The sequence below is a fragment of the Glycine soja genome, chromosome 9 (genome assembly GCF_004193775.1).
Source record: "Glycine soja cultivar W05 chromosome 9, ASM419377v2, whole genome shotgun sequence".
Classification (NCBI taxonomy): Eukaryota; Viridiplantae; Streptophyta; class Magnoliopsida; order Fabales; family Fabaceae; genus Glycine; species Glycine soja.
The window spans coordinates 1190546-1214092 of NC_041010.1; the positions used below are offsets into that span (position 1 = coordinate 1190546).

Sequence of the window (23547 nt, forward strand, 5' to 3'; positions counted from 1 at the left end):
GCTTGGAAGTAGTGGGCCCATTATGATGAAGTAGCTGTTGACTACTTCCATGACCATCTAAAAGCTTGGGCAGGTTTCCAAACCATACTTATTAGTTATTAGTATTACTATGTACTGTATTTTAGTTGGAGGTTTACACATATATGTAATGTCATTGCCATTATTAATAATGACTAGACCAATTAATTCATGGTTCATGCCTGACCACATATATCTTGAGAAATTATCAAAGCAACCCATGACATGATTCTAGTAATCGTGAGGGCCTACTGTCTTAAATGTCAAGTTTTAAACTGCCACTTCACGTAAATATAGACATAATAATCAATAATTAATTGATATTATAAGGCATTTTAATCGTCAATAAAACACGTCTATACTTGCATCATTTTAGAAATCGGCAATCATTTTGTATGTGAATAATAATCTTAGCCATGTATTTTCCCCACCATTATTATACATAAATACATAATGCATATATTTATACTCATGACCACTTTTTTTAAATCACCCCATAATAATAATAACCACTAGCATATTTTTTTTGGTAAATAATAACCACTAATATATAGTTATGAAAGTTACTTCCTTTCCACACTGTTTAATTATACCTTAGAGAAGTCGCGTGGATTAAAAAAAAAAAAACTGAACTGTCAATTGAAGATATAAAATTAAGTAACTTAATAGGAAAAAAAAACAAAAAGAAAAAGAAATTGAGAAGTAGACATAACATGAATAGGTATGTAGTCGTCTCCCAAATTTAACACATATCCCTGTTCTTGTTCTCATTCTTAACGGGTATGATTTTTGGTTCTTCATTATCATAATCAGCTGGTATTAGATATAGTCATGCCTTATCCGTTCTTATAATTAAAAAAAATTAAAAAAAGAATGAAATAATAACATTTGATTCTCTATAAAAAGTATCACCGTATATAAAAAAGGCTTTATAAATAATAACAAAAAATTAATTAAGTAATATATGTTACATAAAATAGAAATAATTAAGTTATTATACATATCAGATATGAGTATGAGATGGATATATACATATTTATCCTTGTTCCATACTCGATTTTAAAAATTAAATATTATTCATACCCGTATTCATCACCTATCAAAGTGAGAATTTTCTTTCAAACTCAGAACGAAGTAGATAAGAGGATACCATGAGTATGAATTTGTTTCTCATGCCTGACGAGAAGATATGAAAATGTATAAGCATGAAGCTGCCGTAATAAAGCACTGGATTTCGTCGATCTTTTTTAACATCTCATAACGACAATAATTGATGTAACAAAAAGTTATAAGTTTCCCTTTAGTCAAAGACGTGTATATAGTAATAATTAACAAAATCAAAACCAGTGTCGGGGAAGATATTTGGGCATAAATTAATTTAATAATTGCTTTGATTAATTTATTTTATGATTGAAATCTTCTTGAGAAGTTTTTTTTAAAAGGCTTTGCTCAAAATATATCACGGATAAAACAAACATAAAAAATGGGAGATGTGGGAGGAAGACAGCTATATATCAAGTATTTTTTTTAATTTTAATTCTAAATTTTTTAACATTAGTTTATTTAAGAAAAATGTTTTTAATGATTATTTATGAACATCTCTTTATGATTAAAAAATTGAATATTAAATAAAAATTAAAAATCTTATTTAATATTTTAATTTGATATAAAAAGTAAAACATCGTTACAAAATGAAAATTAAGGATATATAGTATCGTAAAAAGAAGAATACGGGCAGAGAATGTTTTCATTTTTAAATGAGAGAGTGAATTTATTATAAAGCAATGGTACAACTATCATAATACAACCCTATATATTTGGAAATACTGTCCTCAATAAACTTTGGTCATGATGTTAGATGTGAGGGGGAATATAATTTCAGCAAAGGTTACGAAGAATAGAAAAGAAAAGCACATCAATTAAAGTGCTGCATGCACAATAAACTAATCAGGTTGGTACATGGATTCTCAGAAAGAATTACTGACAATCTTCATGAAAAGGCACATGGTCGGTTCGTAAATTGGTTAGGACACTGTATAATAATAACAAGATCTTATTTCGAAACTCAAAAGAAATTGAAGATAATGATCACTATTATCATGATCATATGTTATTGAGATCATGAAGTTCATCATGTCCATCGACATCATCCCTTAGTCATAACATCATTTGGGTTGGACTTGGACCAAAAAAATAATAATCAAGGAAATTGCTTTTAGCTTATGTTCATACATTTTTTTTATGATAGCTAGTTGATCAAGATTGACACACTTGGGTGGCACCAAAACCAAACCATTCATTTTTTTCCCTCTGTCTTGTTGCTTCTTAGTGCTAATTAAAGACTTTTTGATAATGGTTACCCCATATTCTTTCAGCTGATCGAAGGGATTGGTGAAGGGTCCCTTAATGTCCTTGTCTAATTCTATGACATGAAATAAAATCATCTGGGGACCCCAGGGAAGCTAAACAATCCATGCACGAGTGAATAAACAGGAGCAGAGAGAGAGAAGAGGCTTCACGCATGAATGATTAGCCAAAAATAAAAGGACAAAATTCATTTGCAGTTACATATAAGTCCTTTTAGTATTATTTTCGAATCAAAGTTAAAGTTTTATCTCGATAATTTGAAAAATAAACATTTTCATTATCAACCCAGTTCATAAATAATTGTTCTGCATTATTATTTTCTATTCAAAATAAGAGTTTTATATATTCACCAAAAAAATATATAAAAGTTTTATATAGGTAATTTGCATAATAAATATTTTCGTTAATAATGAAGTTTAAACACAGTTGATAGATAATAAAATTTATTAAATATGTTAATAAGAATTTGAATCTTAATCGCGTATTTAAGTAATTTTTACATCTCAAAAGAATTAATTTCTGAATGTAAGTTAAAAAAAAATATCCTTATTATAAAGATTTCCATTAAAAATCAGTATAAATTATTAAAATAAAATTCCAAATTCTAACCATTGTGATTGAAAAATAGTAGGAGAAAAACACCTCCAAAATGAAACCATACAGTGACAGGGATGAGAAAGAGAAATGTTTGTCTGTGTTTGGCTTCAGAAGAAACCAAAAGAGAGAAGTCAGAGCAATCTCATCAGGGTTGATGTAACAAACGGCACAGAAGTGGACACGTGGCCAACATGCACACAAGGGTGGCCAAGGCATATATAGGGCCTAATAGAAGAAGAAGAATATCCCTAGGTTTAGTATAGTGGGGGGAAGCATGATGATGAATGCACAGTGTATCTTTCACCTATGTTTGAGACTAGGCCCCACTCAAGCTTCTTTTCAATTAGTATAGGAGAGAGCACTCCAATGCCTTAACCCACTTGCATTGCATGCTTTTTGTGGTTTAATCATACAACACCAATTTTTGAAGCTGTTCTTGAGGTGAAGACTCAAGACTCAAGACAAGACTTGTTTATCAATTTTTTTTTTCTTTCTCCCTCTCTATATTGCATTCCAGTATCTGCTACTATTCAAAGGAATATAATATATCATGGCATGCTTTTGATACATTACTATGTTGACTAATTCCAAAGGAACCACTCCTTCTCTCTCTCTTTTCAATGTTGTACTCTATAGCACTCTTGGTTAGGAGACATTGTGGTGTAGTACTCGTTTTCCTTCACTTGGTGTTGGTGCCTTCCCTGGTTGGTTCTACTTCTACCACACGAGTCTTTTTAAGCTATAGCATAACCCTCTCTCTATTTATTTGTCTCTGAGGATTACTTGCATGAAACTAGTAAAGCATTCTTCACTTGTCCATGCAGATATGCTTTCTTTCTGACTTTAGTTTAGGCCACCACCACATATCAAAAACTGATGCTTCTGCTTCATCTACTTTCTTCATTTTGTGCAGTTACTTAGGAACTGCAGCTTTTTCAGTTGTGAATGCTTTTTTTCTGGTTCCTATCATTCAAGTATCATCAATGATATGTTCACGGGGTACGTTTTCTGCTTTCTTTACTTCTTTTTTTTTTTTAAGTTCTTTTGACATTTTCCAATGCAATTGTTTAGTGTTTTGTTGAGAGGCCTAATTGTGAAAGCATAGGGAGATAAGTAGGGGGGGCTAGGGAGGAATTTGATTAAAGCATTTTTTGTTTGACTTACCACTTCACAACCAGTTAAAAGCCTTTTTCATTCTGTTATAAAGATGAAGAGCACTTTTGTCAGATATAAATTTGTTTTTCTGAAAAAGCAGCAAACAGCGTAGGTTCTGTTGGCTTAAAAAATTCCAAGAGAAAAAAGACAAAAAGGAAAATGGTAAAACCATCTTGTGAAGGGTGTGAAGTGAGAGGAGAGTGACTAGTATAGAACTTTTATCAATTGGAGATGAGAAGAAGAACCACATAATTGGCTAAATGCCATTCCAAGAATCATATAGGGATGTCATTGATTCTGTATTTAGCAAAGGTAGCTGAAATTAACTATGCACTTTTTCTGAATTTTGGCGGTGATTATGGAATATTGGGATCTGTGAGAGTTATTACCTCTAAGAAAAAAGGTGCCTTGTAAGATTCCTGCTGCCATATTATTTGGAAGAAAAACATGAAGCACTTTTTTTTGCGTGTCTTGTTGAAAGTAATATAGGTGCTGTGCCACAAACACGGTGCTTTTTGCTTTGCCTCCACTTGTCTGTGAAAGCATCGACCAAACGGTATGTCAGATTTTAACAAATGAACGGTGGAAAAGGCCTCACAGAAGTAGCACTAATGTATCATAATCCTCAACCTTAAGAAGCATTGTATAGGTTCTTTATTTCCCTTATATTATATATGAAACTTGTCTAAAGAGTAGCCTTTGTGAAATTAATAATTCTGAGCTTTCAGAAATTGGGAAGAAAAAGAGAAATAATAATGGAAGAAAGAAAAAGTTGTCTTCCGTTTTTCTTGGTTCCTATGTGCTTAATAAAGGGTAGGATAATTGAGAAGACCATACATTGGATGAGGACCAATGCTGACCAATTATAAGTTTCAATAGAAAATAAAAAAGTCTACATTAGTTTATATATAGTTCTTTGGAGACACAAGGAAAGCGACTAAGCAAAGTAACCTCACAAAAATGATGCATGGATTATATTTGTATTATCTTAGGAAGCATTGACCAGTGGTCACAATTAGCTTGGTGTATCATTTTCTCTCGGATTTTCATACTATTTTCTTAACATAATCAAGCATACTTATATATATGGAATCAAAAGTTTCTTCTGGAAAGATCTCAGTATGTTTTAGTACGTATTTGCTCTGGATTTATATACGCTTATGATCCAAACAGTGACGTACTTTTAAAGCTATATTATTTTTTTTTTGGTCTTAGATAATAGTTAATCTTCAACTTCCAAACACAGGAGCCATTAGTCAAGGTAAAAAATATGCTTTGTTGCATAAAGGCATATTTTTTCGATGCTGCTGCTTCTTTCTTCAATTATCCTTTTTTTGAGGGTTGGATGAGTATTCACTATTCAGTACACAAAATAATGAAAATATTCATCTATAAAACTCACTCAGCATATTATGTGTGCGTGTTTGTGTCTATGTAATTAGTTCTCAGACAATTATCCATTATGGATCATCACAATAAATAACTCTTCAATAGCATTTAATTTACTATACTCTCTTCATTCTCAAATTAGTGCCACTTTAGAGTACTGTACAAGGATTAAGGAAACGATCAATTATTCTAATACTGTGAGAAAAAAGCACAATAGGACAAAATTGTCCTTTTCTTGAAAGTATATGTTACCAATTTATGCTTTCTTGAGAGGAGAAGGGAAAGCTGGAAAACAAAGGTAATAAATGCTTTCTTGGCAGTGAAAAACAACAGATTATTTTGAACAAAAAAGCTTTTCGGTAGTAACATTTATTTGAGAATGGAGGGAATATGCATTGTTAAGAAGTGTGTAAAAGGAAGTAATGTTATATCTACACTTTGTTAGTAATGTTTTAGTTATTGGTTACCAATGTTTATCATATGATTAACAAACTACTCATGCATTTACCAACAGTAAACATTATATATATATATATATATATATATATATATATATATATATATATATATGATAAACAATTGGCCCACGTACAAGTCATTGGATTCAGAGTCATATTTGATATCACATATCACCTAATTTCCTCTAGAATACCAGCAAAGAAAAACTATAGTATTAATAAGGTATTGAAATGGATATGCATCAGTTAGGAGATTCAATGTAGCTCAATTTAGATTAGTCGGGAAACCCACTAGAATTGGCCTAATGGTGTGGGGTTTGAGTAGTATATACAAAATCTTAGGTTCAAACTTTGTTGTCATCATTTGAAAAAAAAAATCATATTAGTCAGGATCCAAAGTGACATACCAAGGTATGAGACCAAAAAGAAAAAAAATAGGTATGCATCGGTTCTGAGATTCACTTTGAGGATTTATCCAATAACAAAATCCTAAAGTTGGTTTTGGATGTAAAGATGATTTTCTTCTCCAAAATCCAATTGAGCAGTGGAACCAAGTATTGGTTCTAGATATTTATCCACACTAATTTTCTAAGCTATACGTATAAATTACAACACTTTTGCAGTTTGTAGGAAAATTCAAATGTATGCTGTTTGCTGCATTATACTTCAGAAGAGTAATTGAGTTTTTACTTTTTACTTTTGCCAATCAACATATTTAGAGTAGAAAAAAGATGCTGATGTGTGCAATAATTTAAGTTAACTTTAAATCATGTTGTTGCTTTATCCAAAATGCATTTCCGAGAAAGAAATATGTGCAGACATTATTGGAGAGTTTGGTTCAAATCCCTTTAGGATCATTTGAATATTTTGCCCAAATGGAATGTATAACTTATAATAATAATAGAGGGCGTCTTTTTTCCCCATATCAAGTGATCACCTGAGAGACAAAGCTCTAGAAAAACCATGTGGTATTGACTTTGTCGGACAGCTGCAAGTTCAGGGACTTATGTAACAGTTTATGTTATTATAAGGGGACATTGATATTAGCATTTTCCATTATCAGTTTCCTTGTTCTTCTCTTGTTGACATAGTTTTCCCTTTCTCAAAATTTGAAGAAAACAATACAGATGAGTTGCATAACATTATAAGTCATCAGTATTCAAATTATTAAGTTCTTCAGTTTCTTATTAGTTGTTGTGGGCATAAGGATCAGAAATCTGGTGTAACTTCCAAAGGTATTCTTCATCCACCTAATTTTATTTATTAGCTTCACCTACTTAGTTCAGCTTGAAGTTGGAAGTAACTTCCAAAGGCACCAGGGTAGAGACAAATTTGCATCAATGCATGGCATCTAGCATAAGTACTTCTCAATACAGTTTACTGTTTTGCATCAATGCATGGTATCTAGCATAAGTACTTCTCTGTACAGTTACTGTTCTGTGTACTCTTTCTCAGTGCATGAAGGCAAAAACTGGAATTTATTGTCTCTTCTTTTATTTCATCTGTAGATGAGGACACCACATCTATAAATTGAAGTTCTTGCAGAGTTATATGCAAATAAATGAGGTTGTGAGGGTCATTTTTATATGAAAGTTGAGGTAAGGCTTTGTTGCATATCTCTTTCTGTTCTTTATTTTCTGGATTTTTCTCATACATAGTAGTATGAAGAATGATATCATGTGAATTCATGTCCTGGTCTTCAAGCTTCATCTATAGTGATTTCTTCACTCTCTCCTCCAGTTCTTAGTTTGTTTGCTTGAAATAGAAGATGCTACTGCCATGTTGGGGTGTTGCATAATCATGAACCAAAACCATGATATAATCCATGTATGCATGTTCACCAATATCTTGCAACAACTAAAAAACCTTTTGATTCACACCTGAAAAAGGGACAAAGGGTTTAATATAAAACACATGATGTTCTCTCTCTCTCTAATTATTTTATGGGATCTGTAGCATCATTGAAGTTGTAGTGTTCAGAATTTGTGCAGGCTTTCAAGTAGAGGTTTTTTTCTTGACCATTGGGTATATATCACAATAAGTAGATATGAAGTTCATGAAACTTGGAACAAGACCAGATACTTTTTACAGTGAACAAGCTACCAGGTATTTATATAGATATTTGGTCCAAGAGTGGTACACAAACTATTTTCCCTCTATATATATATATATATATTCATAAACTAACGTATATTATCATAATCATAAATGCAGGAGTCTTGTTTCAGATATACCAGCTGATCTTGTGATAAAAATCTATGACACTACTTATCTGCTACACAAGGTATTAGAATTAGATTGAGTGTGATGTGTGCATAAAAGAAAATAACAAACTTAATCTTGGTTCATTTACAATTCTATTTATGTGTGCTACAGTCTTCACTTCTCCCAAAATGTGGCCTTCTACAAAGACTTTGCTCAGATTCTAGTGGTTCTGAGAATGTTCCTCTAGAGCTTCATGATATGCCTGGAGGGGCAGATGCTTTTGAACTCTGTGCTAAGTTCTGCTATGGAGTTTCAATCAACATCAGTGCTCATAACTTTGTACCTGTACTTTGTGCTGCTAGACTCCTCCAAATGAACGAGTCCATTGAGAAGGGGAACTTTGTAAGCAAACTTGAGGCTTTCTTCAATTCATGCATTCTTGAAGGATGGAAAGACTCTATTGCAGCACTACAGGCCACTGACAAGTTACCGGAGTGGTCTGAGAATCTTGGCATAACAAGAAAATGCATTGATTCAATTATTGAGAAAATTCTCACACCCCCACCACAGGTAAGGAACTCAAGACCATAATTTTTTTCACATTTCTAAGATTGGTGCTTGGAACATTGTTTTTCTTAACAACGATGATTATGTGCAGGTCAAATGGTCCTACACCTACACTAGGCCTGGTTATACCCGAAAACAGCATCATTCAGTCCCAAAGGATTGGTGGACTGAGGATGTGTCCGATCTTAACATAGATCTTTTCAGGTGCATATTAATGGCTATTAGATCAACATATGTGCTCCCACCACAGCTTATTGGTGAAGCCTTGCATGTCTATGCCTGTAAGTGGCTACCCGGCATCACAAAGCTTAAAAGTTCATTCAATTCAGCAACACAAACAGAAGAATCTAAAGCAGTGAGCCGAAAAATTCTGGAGACAATTGTGAGCATGATTCCTGCTGATAGAGGGTCAGTTTCAGCTGGCTTCTTGTTAAGGCTTCTCAGCATTTCAAGCCCTCTTGGTGTCTCCCCAGTGACCAAAACAGAACTGATAAAGAGAGCCAGCATACAGTTTGAGGAGGCAACAGTGAGTGACCTCCTTTATCCTTCAACATCCCCTTTGGACCAAAACTTTTATGACACGGAGTTAGTCCTAGCAGTGTTGGAAAGTTACTTGAAGTTTTGGAAAAGAATCTCCCCTGGTGCTGTGGATAACAGGCACTTGATAAAATCAATCAGAAATGTTGGTAAGCTCATTGATTCCTATCTTCAAGTGGTGGCAAGGGACGATAATATGCCAGTGTCAAAGTTTGTCTCCCTGGCTGAAACTGTGCCGGCTATTGGCCGATTAGAGCATGATGATCTCTACCAGGCTATCAACATCTATCTTAAGGTGAATTGTCCATGCAATGTCTTAAACAATGTCTACACTTTGTTTAATTTTCATGGTAACTTTATTGGATACATATCAGATGCTCATGAAACACAAGATACTTCAGCACCTTTTGAGATACACACTGTTCGCATCAAAATACTGAAGTTATTAAATTGGCATTAAACATTTATACCTGTTTGGATAAACTTCTCAATAAACACTTATAGAAGAATAAAATAAGAAGATAAAATTAATTAAGCTTATGTCATAAATTAAAATTAGCTTATGCATAAAATAATTTATGCAAATTCTCTCATTTAGCTTCTCCTAAAGCTGATTTTAAGTTTTTAACTTAATTCATTTTATCTTTTTTTTTCCTATATATACTTATTGAGGAGTTTATCCAAATAAAGTCTTAAATTAGCTTATAGTGCATTCATGATGTGACTTCCGTTCAATGCTTACACAGGTGCATCCAGACCTGAGCAAAGCAGACAAAAAGCGCTTGTGTGGGATTCTGGAGTGCCAAAAGCTGACCCCAGAAGTGCGTGCACATGCAGTCAAAAATGAATTTCTGCCGTTGAGAACTGTGGTGCAGCTCCTCTACTTTGAACAAGAAAAAGATTCAAAGGAAACCACTAGTTCCAAGCTGCAAAAGTCACATGATCTACTTCTAGGAGCAAAGAAGAGACCAGCCACTAGAGATAGCCATGGCAAGCGATCTTTAGTAAACAAAGAAGAAGTCACAAGAAGAATCTCCCATGCTGAAAGTAGAGAAAAGGGTCAACACAAAACTAAAAGATCAGATGGTAAGTTGGCATTGGACTTGGAAAAAAAGATGGCTATAAGAGGAGACACTGAAGATATAATAGGGTCAGAAAAGTTAAGGGGAGCCAAAGATGAAAGAATGTCAAGCAGCAACTCAGACTTGGATACTAAGAAAAACATACAAAGGGCAAGAAGCAAAAAATCAGAACATGGCCGTGAAAAGGGAAGATAGAGATAATAGTGATTATACTCTTTGAAACACTCAGAGCAATCTTCATTTCCCTATATATGAACTTAGTAGCCTCTATTCTTATCATTTCTTTTTTACACATGTCATAAATGTAAGCAAGGTATTGTCCTTTATAGTATCTATAACTGTTAAAGAGTTATATTTATCAAAGAGGTCATTGCAACAAATACAGTTGACTTCTCTCAGATTGATACTATTTTCATCACATTTCAATTGCCTTATATAAAAAGGAATAAAACCCATTATTGTGCTTGTGGCAGTGGCAGAGGAAAATGAACAAGTTTAGCCATTTAGAGGTCATGTTTATCTTAGGCATAGTTGTGCTTATACACTAAAAAAACCAAACCCTTATTAATATTGGTCTCCACTCTCCACTTTTGAATTTCTAAGGAAAAAAACAGAACTGGAATTCATTAGTAATTAACAAAGATAAGACTTTATAAAATTAAAAACTCATATAATTCAATAGATTGCTACCTAGTGCCAACATTCCATCCTTTAATGTAGTGTAGTAGTGTTTTATCCAAATGGCTAGTCAAACTCAAGAAGGGAATAAAGTGAGTTTGTGGAAAACTTTTTTGCAAAATACTTTTGAACATGAAGAATATGATTATAGAAAAATTTAGAGAAAGTTTTAAGCAATTCAATTGATGGATAAAGAAAACTAAAATCAATGACAATAAAGCAAGGTAAAGGTTTAGGCGATTCCTTTGGTACAAGTTTTATTCACCATATTTTAATGCCCTCTGTTGACCAACCAATCAGAAGTGGACACATGTAAGTTTTTTGCCACGTGAGACTTTGAGTTCAAGTTTTTACAATCGTATTTAATTTATGTTAACAAAATATAAAAAGTTTATTTTGAAGTGGCTATTACTTTTTTTATCCCTGTAGTTATAATAGTTTTTTAAATGAGGCTGTTAAAAATACTTCGATGTTCATAGGGTTAGTGATTTTAGAGGGCATAAGCGGTGAAGCACGACAGTGGTTGGCGACGAAAAAGTATGATTCATTGTTCGGTGTTCAATTCTATGTTTTATTACACCAAAACACAATTGTTGTTCTTCAACTTGACTTGGTTGGGTTTCTGCAAATGCAATTACAAAGACTGTCTTCATGTCAATAACAACAACAAATCAATCTATTCTTCTATCCTTTATTCAAAAACGCAATTGTTGTTCTTCAGCTTCATGTACATCACTTGGGTGCCTTCTTCTCTCCTCACTGTCGCAACTAGCCACAATTTCACAAAATGAACTCTCCAAAGCAAAATGAACCAGATACTTTCACAACAACACCTTTTCTCAAATTGAAAATCAAAACAATTATTTTTTTTTACAAAAACCACAACTCACCAAATCAATCTCAACAATAAACACACATAGGAACAAAAATGACTCTCGTACAGAATTCAAACATTCCCTCGACAATTAAAATTGGTCAACAAAAATGACTCTCGTACAGCATTCAAACATTCCCTCACCAAATCAACAACTATGCTTCAATTTGTCCATTTTTTCTAGTTTTGTTGTACCCATATATGTCCACAAAAATGAAGCCTATGCCTACCACAAGAAATTTAAATGTTCTCCTGATCTTTTGGTCATTGTTCAGTCTCTTTATGGCAGGTTATGGTGCTGAAAGTGACATCTATTGCTTGCAAACCATCAAGAAATTGGACCGGTTTAATAACTTACCTAGCTGGGATTTTGAGAGCAACACTGAAGGTGACATATGTAAATTTAATGGTGTTGAATGCTGGAATCAACATGATGTGGAAGATAGAGTAATCAGTCTCTTGCTTTCTAGTAAGGGTCTGAAGGGAAAGTTTCCTCAATGCATTGAAAATTTCACATGGTTGCAGACTCTAGACCTCTCTCACAACCAGCTTTCGGGATATATCCCATCTGATATATCAACTAAGCTGCCATGTCTGATCTCACTTGATCTCTCAAATAACAATTTCTAAGGTGAAATCCCACAAGAATTTGTGTTGCTTTATCGACTTCGAGATTTTAGTGTTTCTAACAACTTGTTAGAAGGGCCAGTGCCTGTTTTTGTCAGCAATGTTGATGTGGGGGAGCACTAAGAAGGTGTGATGAGAGCTTGATTGGTAGACCTTTTTGGTATAGTTTTCTAATTGGTTTTGTTTCTTCAGCCACTACTGTCCTATTAGCTTTCATGTACTATTATGAACCTTGGACGGAATTCAAAAAGAGGAGTAATGCCATTCATCCCTTAAGAAAGAAGCAGAACCATCAAAAGGAGACTAGACAAAAAGCTGAATTGCTACCATTGGCCTTGCAAGATCAAGGAAGCAAAGAGGTTCTCTCTCTCTCTCTCTTTCTCTTTCTCTCTTCAGTTGCGAGCATGTGATATTTGAGCTCAAACACTGATGTCATTAGTCATTACTTGAGCTTTATCTTATTTTTGGGAGACATGGACACTTGTGCCGCGTCACTTGTTCTAATCTCAGTTTGCATCTCATATTATGGTCATTTTACATATTCATTTTCCTCTTGCTAGCATGTGATATTTACTTTCAAAACATTACTGTCCATGTGGTTTCTACTTGACATGTATTCAAGTTTTTCAATTTACGAGAAAAAAACTAATAGCACTTATTTATGTCATGTGGTTTAAGACCACCTAATAATTTCTTCCACGATACAGGCTACCGTGTCGTGTGGCATTCCATCCACAGCTAGCAAGATTGTTGGAGAGATTGATTCCTAGAATGAGCTTCATGGACTTATGCAAGGCAACTGATTACTTCAGCACAGGAACAACAGGGATTATGACAAGTGCAAGAGGAAATTTTTACTTGAAACCATGATTCTGGGGAGACACAGCCACAGAAACATAGCTCCACTGCTTGGATTCTGCATAGCTCCAAGAATGCTTCAAAGGGGGAGCCAAATTTTTTTTGTACACAATTATATAATTATTTAACTTCTAATAAAAATAATTATTATTAAAGTTATGTGTAAAACTAAAGATAAAATCTAATCCCTGCTTGCCCCCCTAAATTGGTCCCTGATTGTGAGGGTCATTGTTATATGAAAGCTAAGGTAAGGCTTTCTAGTTTCCTGCAGATCTCTTTTTGTTATTTTTTTCCCCTGGATTTTACTCATACATGGTTTTTTTTTTAAGAAATGTTAGTTGTTAGTTTTTGATAAAAAAATTATTGGAAGGAATTTAAACCCGTAACTTCTTCCTCTTCTTTCTTCCTTTAACCAGTAAATCAACCTTATATCTTTACCTTACCTACTTATAATATAATACTTGTCGGATGAAGATGGCATGATATCAAGGGAATTCATGTATTGATTGTGGAGCTTCCCTTATAGAGTTTTCTTTACCCTCTCTTCCACCTCTTCATTTATTTGCAAATCCATTAAATTATTGATTGAAATCAGTTCAAGAATTAACTCATCATTACTTTTAAATGGATTATTATTAAATAAAAACAAGAAATAATACCTCATTTTAAAATGGATTATTACTTTATGTATTAAATTCTTATTTCGTTTCAGTCTAGCTTTAGAAAATATTGTGACAAAATCCAGGCTGTGATATATACTTCCTCCTCCGATCCTTATATTATAAGGTCTAAAATAAAAGAGTAATTTGGTTATTTCTATAAGATTTACTCTAAAATGTTTCATGCATTAGTTTTTTTTTTTTTACTAAAATACTCTTAAATAATTTCAGTTTTAGAATGAGATGAAGTGAGAAAAATATAACACATTAAATGTTTGTTAATTTTGTTCATAGGGATAGTCTTGGATAAACATATTAATTTAAAATAAATTTAATATTATCAATTAAATTAATTATTTTTCTGAATTAGTTAATTGCATGTTAGGAAGTATATATATTTGTTTGTTTGGCAATTAAAAAACAAATAGGAAAGTTAAATTAGTTCCTAACTATAACAAAAAAACAATTTTTAAAATAATTAAAAATGTATCTTGGTAAAAAAAGTATTTTTGTTAACATTAACTTTTATTCAGTGCTTATTAGTTATTATATTGATTAATTAAGAGCATATAATGTAATTTTCAGAATATTTTCTTTAAATGAATATTTTATATGTTTTTAATAAATTATATTAATAATATTTCAAATTGACTACATTCTAAAATATTAAATGCTTTACAAACCACTTTTAAGACATTAAATATTTTTATAAAAACATTCCCATTTAGTATTTATTATTTTTGGTTTAATTTAATATTTACCATTTAAGCAATTAAGAAAATGTGAATGCCAACAAGATTTTAAGGCATTTAATATTTATCTTTTAACTAATTAGAAGAATATTAATATAAAATTAAATAGTTAAATTAAAACAGGTAAGCCACTAATTTTCAATACTTTTTTATAATATAATATAATTTTCAATACTTGTTTTAGAAAATAATCTACACACTAATAATACAAAAATATCTTATATCATTATTCAATTATGAGTATAATTTTTCTCTCTACATTAAATTAAACTCTTTTTTAACACAATCTAAAATAATCTTTATACAGATTTTTGGTAAAAATATGAAGTGGAAATTCATCTCATAAGAATTACTACTAGTAATAATTAATAATTCAAAACATAATATAAAAAAGTTAGAAAGAAAATTTATTTGTTGGAATGAATATCATCATCATTACTATTAACAAATATGATTCCATGGGTCAACCACCCATCAGAAAAACTGAAACCACCAGTCAAGATTCGAGCCACATGTCATTGATTATGAAACAGCTTTCTCTGCCATAGCCACGGAGTTTTTGCCTTCCAAGTTTGTCTCTTCTCACCAAAAATGGTTTATTCCCCTCTTTCTAATAACCCCTATATTTTTGTTTCCACAAGAGAAAAAATATTATTCAATTATAATTTTATATTTTATTCGATCACAAATTATTATTTATCATAATTGTTTTTCATTTTTGTACGATTATCTCAAAAATCATAATTTGTGATTATTTTACAATTAGTGTGTCTCATTAAATTCTTTTGTAAATTAATTTACAATTTTTTATGGCTCCATGGCATTTAATTTTTCAATTACTCACCTGTTTACCTAGATATTTATTAAGTAAAACCAATTTTTATAATAAATAAATAATAGTTTTTGATGAAAAAAAATTATAAATACACACAAACACAATTTCTCCCTCCTTTTTTATTTTCATACTAAATTACATAGACAAAAATGTCCAATCCTTCTTCTTTCTCTGGTTTTTCTGAAAGGTAAACCCCACTACTCCATTTTTACCCTGTTCTGCACTGCTTCGTCTCTATCACTTAGCAAGTTGTTTTCTTTTTATTTTGTTATTTAATTCATCTGGAGATTTTAATTTAATTTTGAAAGCACTTAACTTTGTGTGTTGTTTAATTAGTATCAAAGAAGATGAATCTGTTCAATTTTGCATTGTCCGTGTCACTCTCATGTTTTTTTAAATGCTTCTCAAAAGTGCCATTTCGAAATCTCAATGGGAGTTCAATTCAGACCATGTTTAGTGTCACAAAGTTGCTTCCTTTCTTTCTTGCCTTGGTTGTTGCATGTAAGGGAGTGTGAATTGTGTTTTGTGTTGTTGGAACTGTGATTTTCCGTTTATCCGGTTTTGTGAATCTTTCTGCTTTTATTTGTTGCGGAATATTTACGATTACCTCTTAGTTTATAGTCTAGTTTATTGGTAGAACGAGATCATGTATGTGTTACTTTTTTATTTGTTGCTGAATAATTATGACTAGCTCTTAGTTTATAGTGTAGTTTATTGGTAGAATGAGTTCATGTGTGTGTTTCTTCAAGAACATGTTTCTGCTTTCCGTGGTTGTAGTATATTTGTTTTTAAGGGGAATCGTGTGAATCTGTTTTGGCGGGTCTGGTATAAATTTTAACTAATGGACTGCTAGTATTAACTTGTTGGATTCTCAAGTAAAGCAATGAGTAGATGTGTTGGAGTTATAACTTTCAGGATGGTGAAACCAGAAATTTATTTTAGCTATCTATGTACTGCATGGGAATATTATGCCTGCGTGTCTACATGCTTCAATTTATCAATATATGGTATAACATATATTCTTCCTTTTGTTGCCTGGATTGAATGTATGTGTAATTGCATATTAAATTCTATAATTCATGTGATGACAAAGGTAGCTGGCCGGCTTCCTTTAATGGTAGCTGAAATGGAATGTAAATTAAGATCATTGATGATTCTATTGGTTTTGGTCGGTATTTCAGGCTTTGACCAAACATATGCTTTTAGTTATACCGATTATAGTTGCATTTGTTGTCTTGCAATATACTTGTTTTGTCCTCAGAGACTGGAAGGAAGGAAACACTTGAAGCTGTCAATCCTATATCCCTTATGTTTTTCCTTGCCTCTTGTCTTGAGTCTAAGTGGTGATGGTGAAAAAAGTGACATTTCAAAGGACTGGTTAGTGAAGTTTTGATTCTGAAAACTATGTATGTGGGCTTTAAATCTTTGATTGAAACATTTCTTTTGTTTTTGTCTGCTTCATTACAGCGTTGAATTCATATATTGCTTGTGGTATTGCATGGTTAGTGATATGTCAAATTTAGTGTACTATATGTTTATGCTTGGCTTATCTGCAATGTTGTTTGAATATACCATTGGTACTTGTTTGCTGTAACTTTTTTGCCTGCATTCCTATTGGTATGGTAGTGTACTCATAGACATAGTTACTTGGTGGTGTGGTAGTGCTTAAGATGAAATTATAGACCCTTGGCCTGGAGTACTGTAGCACTTCCTCTGCTTCTGTCTCACCTGTATCAAGGAGCATGCCATGGTTGTTTTTCAATCAGTATGTGTATATAATGTCCTTTTCCCTGTTGGAATAATATTTTTTGTCTAACCTAGTATTTTAGAAGGAATTCCATCTTCTCCATTCCTGAAATTGTATCTAAAATAGAACAAAATAATTTTTTTATGATGTGACTAAAGTGAAATGCAATTTAAACTTTGTATTGTTCCTTTTTCATTTAATAGTATGTATTTGCCTAAATTAATAATATTGGGATGGGAATTTCATGTTTATGGTAGTCAATATAATCACAATTTGGAATTTGTATTAATATTATTAAAATTATTGATGATGGTTACCTTGTTAATTCAATTCCATTCAAACATGTCTACTTTGTACCTTGATTAGCTTGCCCTCATTTTTGTGTGTATGTTGTCAAATCTCGTAGGACTGTTATATCAACTGGCAGATGTATGTTCAACTTGGTAGTCCATTGCTTTATTATTAATATCTCATTTTAATTAATCAACTGGAGTTTTCTCCATGTTCTTCTCTCCCTCCCTCCCCCTATCTCCTGTCTTTCTTTTTACCACTTGTCCATGAGCATATGGAGAGACAAACTGGATTAAGAAAATGTAGGTGATTATGTGAAAAAGTTCATATAAGTTGTTGTGCAGTTATTCCCTTTGTTTATGTAATCTTTCTGTGTGCTTGGGTTATTTTAGTTAAAAAAAATTAACTTATTTTCTTTATTATGTACTATAATTAGAGTTTTTTTTTCTTTCTTTACACTCGTGCATTTTATTACTTTTTTTTGTGTGTGGGGGAATTTCAGGTATGGAGTGTTTTGACATCTGGAAAACGTCATGGTGCACTGTTTAGATGGATTAAAGCAGTTGTATATTGCTGTAATAAATTTTTGTGATGCTGATTTGTGCCCAGAGCCTAGAGGTTTGCAACATCCAGAAGTGCTAGCAAGAGAAACAGTGTGTATGTTCTTATCTCCCTATTTCGTTCCAATTTATGAAATTTGTAACTTTAGTTCACAATAAACAAGTGATTCATTTCGGCTTCAACTTTGTAAATAGAAGTTCCAAATTAGCATAAATTGAATAACTTTGCTCCGATCTATTCCTATACTATGTATTAGAATTCTCAACTTGGAGATTGAGGGTCTCACTCTCTTGATTAAACATTCTCAGCACTCTCTCTTTTCTCCTCAGAAAGTGCATTTTACACACTACTGCCGCGACTAGCAAAAAAACCTCTTCAACCATATCAAATTACCTTTCTTGTATCTTTGTTTGCATACTATATCACTTGAATTATTCATTATACATTCAAAATATTTATTTATTATAAATTATAATTATAATTTTAATTATATAAAAAAATATCCATCTCACTCTATGTACAGGCTAAAATACTAGTTTCACATTTTCTTTTTTGGTTTTCATGATCTTTTAGAAGGCATTCACTGAAAATATTTAATGGTGGCCTTACGTTATTGAGGATCAAACCAGTTAATTGAAATGTAGATAAAAAAATTTAGGATGCAGTAAGATTTTAGGATTTATAACTAAAACCAACTAAAAGTGGTAATAAAAATAGAGGCGTTCTGAAGGCCTTTGAAGACTTTGTAAACTGTTATGTAGGAATGAATCTGCTTAGTTTTACCATTTTTCAGTTACCAAGGCTCTTATTAAGACTTGGAACATAACTTGTTTTATTTTCACTGCAGTTAGTGTAAGTGAGATTGAAGCACTGTATGAACTATTCAAGAAGATCAGCAGTGGAGTAATGGACAAAGGATTAATTACTAAGGTCAGCAATCGCATCTCATGCTCAGTGCTTCTATAATTTTTTTTAATGATACTTATCTTTTCAACCTGTTTGAACAATGACATTGTTTCTACCCTATCCCTAAAATAGTAAGTGCCTTATTTTACATGGCAGGATGAATTTCAGTTGGCCTTATTCAAGACAACCAAGAAAGAGAGCTTATTTACAGATAGGGTATGTAAAAGCTTTAATTTCTCATGGTTATGTCTATAACTTCCCCAAGGAAATGAAAATAAATTATACAAAACAAATAAAATAGTTTGATGATTTTTTAGAAAAAATCAATTGTTTCAATGTATTTCTGGTTAAAATTTTCAACAGCAGGAGTAAAATTGATCTTTAATAACTACCATCTTTTACCTTGTGCCCTAGTTATTTCATAATTTCACCATGTTACTTTATAGTCTATTATCTACCCCCCACGGCCCCTCCCCCCTTTCTGGTTTATTAGCTGGATTGTTGATTATTGGATGATCTCTTGATCCAGTTACTTTGAAATCAATCACATGCCATATACATTTAATATGATCCCTTTTAGAAATGTATTTGTGCTATTCATGATTTTTATATTGTTACATTTTGTAGGTGTTTGACTTGTTTGACACAAAGCATAGTGGAATACTTGATTTCAAAGAGTTTGCACTTGCTCTCTCTGTCTTTCATCCCAGCGCATCAATTGATGATAAGATTGAGTGTAAGAGTGACTAATATTTATTAAGATTTTAGATATCTTCTAGCCAACAAAATTAGAAAGGAAAGAGTATTTGTAAAATTATAGATATCTGTTATTTCCCTTTCTACATTTGTTATTGATAGTAATTTATATGGTTGTTGGGGATTCCTAACTTTCCCTTTTTTCAGTTTCATTCCAATTGTATGATCTCAAACAACAAGGATTTATTCAGAGACAGGAGGTAATTTAATTTATTCATAAATGATGTTGAATAAATGGAGTTTTGATCACTCACCATGTAGGACTACTATTCTATAGTGTCATAGTGTTATATAAGTTATATTAATTGTTGCCTATCGTTCAATGTAGGAAAGGATTATTTATTGATAGCCTAACTCACCTGTAACTTGTACCAATTTTTCTGAAGCCTAAAGCTATATGTATTTTCAATACTTTTGTGGTCAAATGCCCTGAATTTAAAACCACTCTAGGTCATTGATTCTTTGGAGTTTGTTTTCTTCAAGATGTTTTTGGTATCAGCATGTATTGGATATGCACTGATGATCATTGTTTTTTTATGTTTAGTTAAAACAAATGGTGGTTGCCACTCTAGCTGAATCTGGCATGAATCTTGCAGATGATGTGATTGAAAGCATCATTGACAAGGTATTTCTTTATCTGACAACTTCAATGTGCATGTGTGTCTAATATTTTGTTCATAAGTCTATTTGTTCTCTCTTTTTCATGTTTTGCTAGGCTTTTTGTTAGTGCATGAAATTTATTATCTTTTGCACTCTCGGAATAGTCTAAAGTAAAGGCAATCTTATCAAGCATGCCAATTATATTTAATGCATGCATACTTAATAAGCAGTATGAGTTTTAGGAGTAGTCGGTAGTTGTTGTTTCCCTAGTTTAAGTGTGTTATTTTTGTGGTACATGTTTGCCCTTCGTTATATCTCATACTAATTATTGATCAGTGGGACAATTAAGTGTTCTCTGTATGATGTTTTCCTCATATATGGACTATAGTCTGTACAAAATTTCTCTACTAAATAAAGTAAATGTTCAGCCTTGTTCTTGTGAACCTCTTAAATTATGTATGTTGACTTGAAGATTATGCCATACAAAGTTCTTTGTGCTATTATAATCTTCTCTATAGAGCTATCACTAACTGTACTTAAACTCTTCAGACTTTCGAGGAAGTTGATACAAAACATGATGGGAAGATTGACAAGGAAGAATGGCGAAACCTTGTCTTGCAGCATCCATCCCTTCTAAAAAATATGACTCTTCAGTATCTCAAGTAAGTTTCTTCTTGTTATTAATAACACAAAATCTTGCCAGTTTATATTGGGATGTGTGCATGTTAGTTTGTTAAAAGAAGCCAAGATATTATTATAACAATTATGGCTTAGTAACACAGATAGGACATAAGTTATCCATCTGCACTTTATATCGGAAAAGTTTCAAATTCTTAAACAATCCAAAATTTGCTATATAAATTCGCAGGTTTATAAAAGAATTATGCTCCCAACTAATGTGTCCTCTTTCTTCATGTCTCCAATCTTAGTATCTTACCCTAACACTTGGTCTCTGAACTGTTTGCACGTATATATTTGTCTCTTTCTATTTGTTAAAGATATAGAAACTCAATCTATTTGTTTTGAAATAAAAATGAATGATAAACTCAAGGGTAAAAGAAAAATGAACAAAGTCCCTGGTCATGTATCATGTAATTAGAAAATTAATTTAGAAATGAAAACTTTGGACTACGTAACATGTAAACAAGCCTGATTGGACTTTGATTTTGTCTTGGGTGGCATCTCTAATATATTCTGTATCTCATTTACAATGTTTAGTTGAACATTGACTAGCTTTTTGTTACCATGCTCTAGCACTAACACCTCTCAAATTGTTTCTTGGCAGAGATATTACAACTACATTTCCCAGTTTTGTATTTCACTCACAAGTTGATGATGTTTGAGGCAGCTACATCATCTATGTCAGTTTCTCTGGTGTTGGCTGAGAAGGTTCTTGTTTCCCTTGAGAGTGGTGAAATTCTGTGAGAAGGATATGGTTAAAATGGAAATGGGCTATTTATATTTTCATTGAACAGAACTTTTCCTTCCCTTTTTGGGTAGATGAGGTTTGTGTTTCGAATAAATGGATTTAATTATTTATTTGCTTCATTATTATTAGGAATGAAAGTAGCATAGGATAGAATATACAGGTGTTTCAGAAATAGCACTAGAAACTTTTGGATAGAAATATATTTTGCCATTATGGCTTCTAAACGGCTCCAGTGAGCTTAGGTGCAGAGTTAAGAATTTGTATGGCAGGTTTCAGCTTTTGTGCCTTAAAAAGGCTAAAACCAATATCGTCCTTTCTATTATCTTTCTTTGGCTTTTATATAGGTAATAGTAAAAAGAGAAATGCTGTCAATATATTCACTAATACTTTTTTAACATATTCTTTATTATTGCCTGAAATTTGGTGAAAAGAAAAAATTGTGCAGGTCTTATTTTTTATTTAATTATATTCATGATTTTATAAACTTTTAATAATTTTAACTCATGTATTTTTCTAAGAAAAACTCTTAACTACTCAATTCATCCTTTTTTTAATTAAATCCTTTTGCTCAACAATTGTTAATACAAGCATATATTTAAAGATGAAGAAATTATTGATACTTTTAAATAGTAATTGTTTCAGTGTTATATTCGTATAAATTGTACACTATTGTATAACTTTAACCATGTTTTATAATTTTTCTATTTATATATTTAAACTATTGCATTAACATACATAAAAATATCACAATAATTAAGTAAAAAAATTATTTTTTTAATTCTTGTAAATGTAGTCATTTTTAATTTTCGTTCCTACATATGTTTTTATTTGTTTATGATCCTTGAGTTTTCCAAACATTAGCATTTTTTCCGTTGCCATCAATGTGTTACAAAAATGTTGATGAGATGATGACATCATCAAGTGCTATGTCCTCCAAAAATGCCATATCACAAAAAACTAAATATTAAATAAAATTAAATATTACATGAGTTATAAGCAAAAGGGAATAATTTATTGAGTAAAAGCAAAATACAATATATTTTCAAGGAAAACAAATATTTAAGCTTTTAGATAAGATATTAAAATATAAATTTACGATTAAATGATAAAATACTCTTGTATATACTCCTCCTTTTGTCTCTACATCCTTTCTTAGAGTTTGTTTGATTTAGAGGATGGAAATAAAAAAATAAAAAAAAAAGATTTTTTAAATTAAAGTAGAATATAAAAAGTATGTATCCTATATGAAAAATACAAAATTTCTCTCTTATTTCTTCCTTCTCACCCTAAACCAAACACAACCAAAATCTCCCATCTCATATCCTCTCTTTCTCCAAGCTTCATCCCTTCCTTCCTCACTAGTTTATAAATATTTATATTTTTGTTAAGTTTGACTTATTTTAAGAGTTAATTATCCTAATTTAATCATTGGTTCATTTTATAATTGCAACAACGTATTTGATTAAATTAATTCTGACTTCATGGTAATTAAATCTAATCAAACACATTAAGATTTATGATAATTAAAAAAAATCTCAAAATGCTGATCTTACTTTTGTGGTTTGAGTCCTTAGCTTTAATTTTAGAGTTTCTAACGTT

General features: G+C 31.7%; 2 protein-coding genes across 10 annotated transcripts; both read left to right on the top strand.

The window, feature by feature from the left end:
• The first annotated feature begins 3235 nt into the window (after window positions 1-3235).
• On the top strand, window positions 3236-10833 carry LOC114368666 (BTB/POZ domain-containing protein At5g47800-like). 6 transcript variants are annotated; one of them, XM_028325889.1, is made up of 9 exons: window positions 3236-3423; window positions 3619-3686; window positions 3896-3981; window positions 7493-7582; window positions 7965-8090; window positions 8199-8268; window positions 8361-8759; window positions 8848-9588; window positions 10040-10833. In XM_028325889.1, the coding sequence occupies exons 5-9, from the start codon at window positions 8032-8034 to the stop codon at window positions 10568-10570; spliced, it is 1800 nt and encodes a 599-aa protein (XP_028181690.1). In that variant the 5' UTR covers window positions 3236-3423; window positions 3619-3686; window positions 3896-3981; window positions 7493-7582; window positions 7965-8031; the 3' UTR covers window positions 10571-10833. The 6 variants fall into 6 exon arrangements, with proteins under 6 accessions (XP_028181690.1, XP_028181692.1, XP_028181691.1 ...); XM_028325891.1 differs by lacking the exon at window positions 3619-3686; XM_028325890.1 differs by lacking the exon at window positions 3236-3423 and having other exon boundaries at window positions 3453-3778.
• A 4925-nt stretch (window positions 10834-15758) lies between these two features.
• Window positions 15759-22270, top strand: LOC114367031 (calcineurin B-like protein 2). 4 transcript variants are annotated; one of them, XM_028324114.1, is made up of 10 exons: window positions 15784-15845; window positions 16920-17035; window positions 18199-18353; window positions 19105-19187; window positions 19320-19379; window positions 19791-19899; window positions 20067-20119; window positions 20464-20544; window positions 21069-21181; window positions 21805-22270. In XM_028324114.1, the coding sequence occupies exons 3-10, from the start codon at window positions 18230-18232 to the stop codon at window positions 21860-21862; spliced, it is 681 nt and encodes a 226-aa protein (XP_028179915.1). In that variant the 5' UTR covers window positions 15784-15845; window positions 16920-17035; window positions 18199-18229; the 3' UTR covers window positions 21863-22270. The 4 variants fall into 4 exon arrangements, with proteins under 4 accessions (XP_028179917.1, XP_028179915.1, XP_028179914.1 ...); XM_028324113.1 differs by having other exon boundaries at window positions 15816-15845; window positions 16840-17035; XM_028324116.1 differs by lacking the exon at window positions 16920-17035 and having other exon boundaries at window positions 15759-15845.
• Window positions 22271-23547: the final 1277 nt, after the last annotated feature.

Bases quoted from the DNA above. Each gene is read 5' to 3' on its own strand.
- LOC114368666 (XM_028325889.1), top strand. From the start codon at position 8,032: ATGAAGTTCATGAAACTTGGAACAAGACCAGATACTTTTTACAGTGAA. The intron at 8,091-8,198 runs GTATTTATATAG...TCATAAATGCAG, and splicing joins TACAGTGAACAAGCTACCAG to GAGTCTTGTTTCAGATATAC. The intron at 8,269-8,360 runs GTATTAGAATTA...TGTGTGCTACAG, and splicing joins CTACTTATCTGCTACACAAG to TCTTCACTTCTCCCAAAATG.
- LOC114367031 (XM_028324116.1), top strand. From the start codon at position 18,230: ATGGTGCACTGTTTAGATGGATTAAAGCAGTTGTATATTGCTGTAATA. The intron at 18,354-19,104 runs GTATGTTCTTAT...TTTTCACTGCAG, and splicing joins GCTAGCAAGAGAAACAGTGT to TTAGTGTAAGTGAGATTGAA. The intron at 19,380-19,790 runs GTATGTAAAAGC...TACATTTTGTAG, and splicing joins AGAGCTTATTTACAGATAGG to GTGTTTGACTTGTTTGACAC.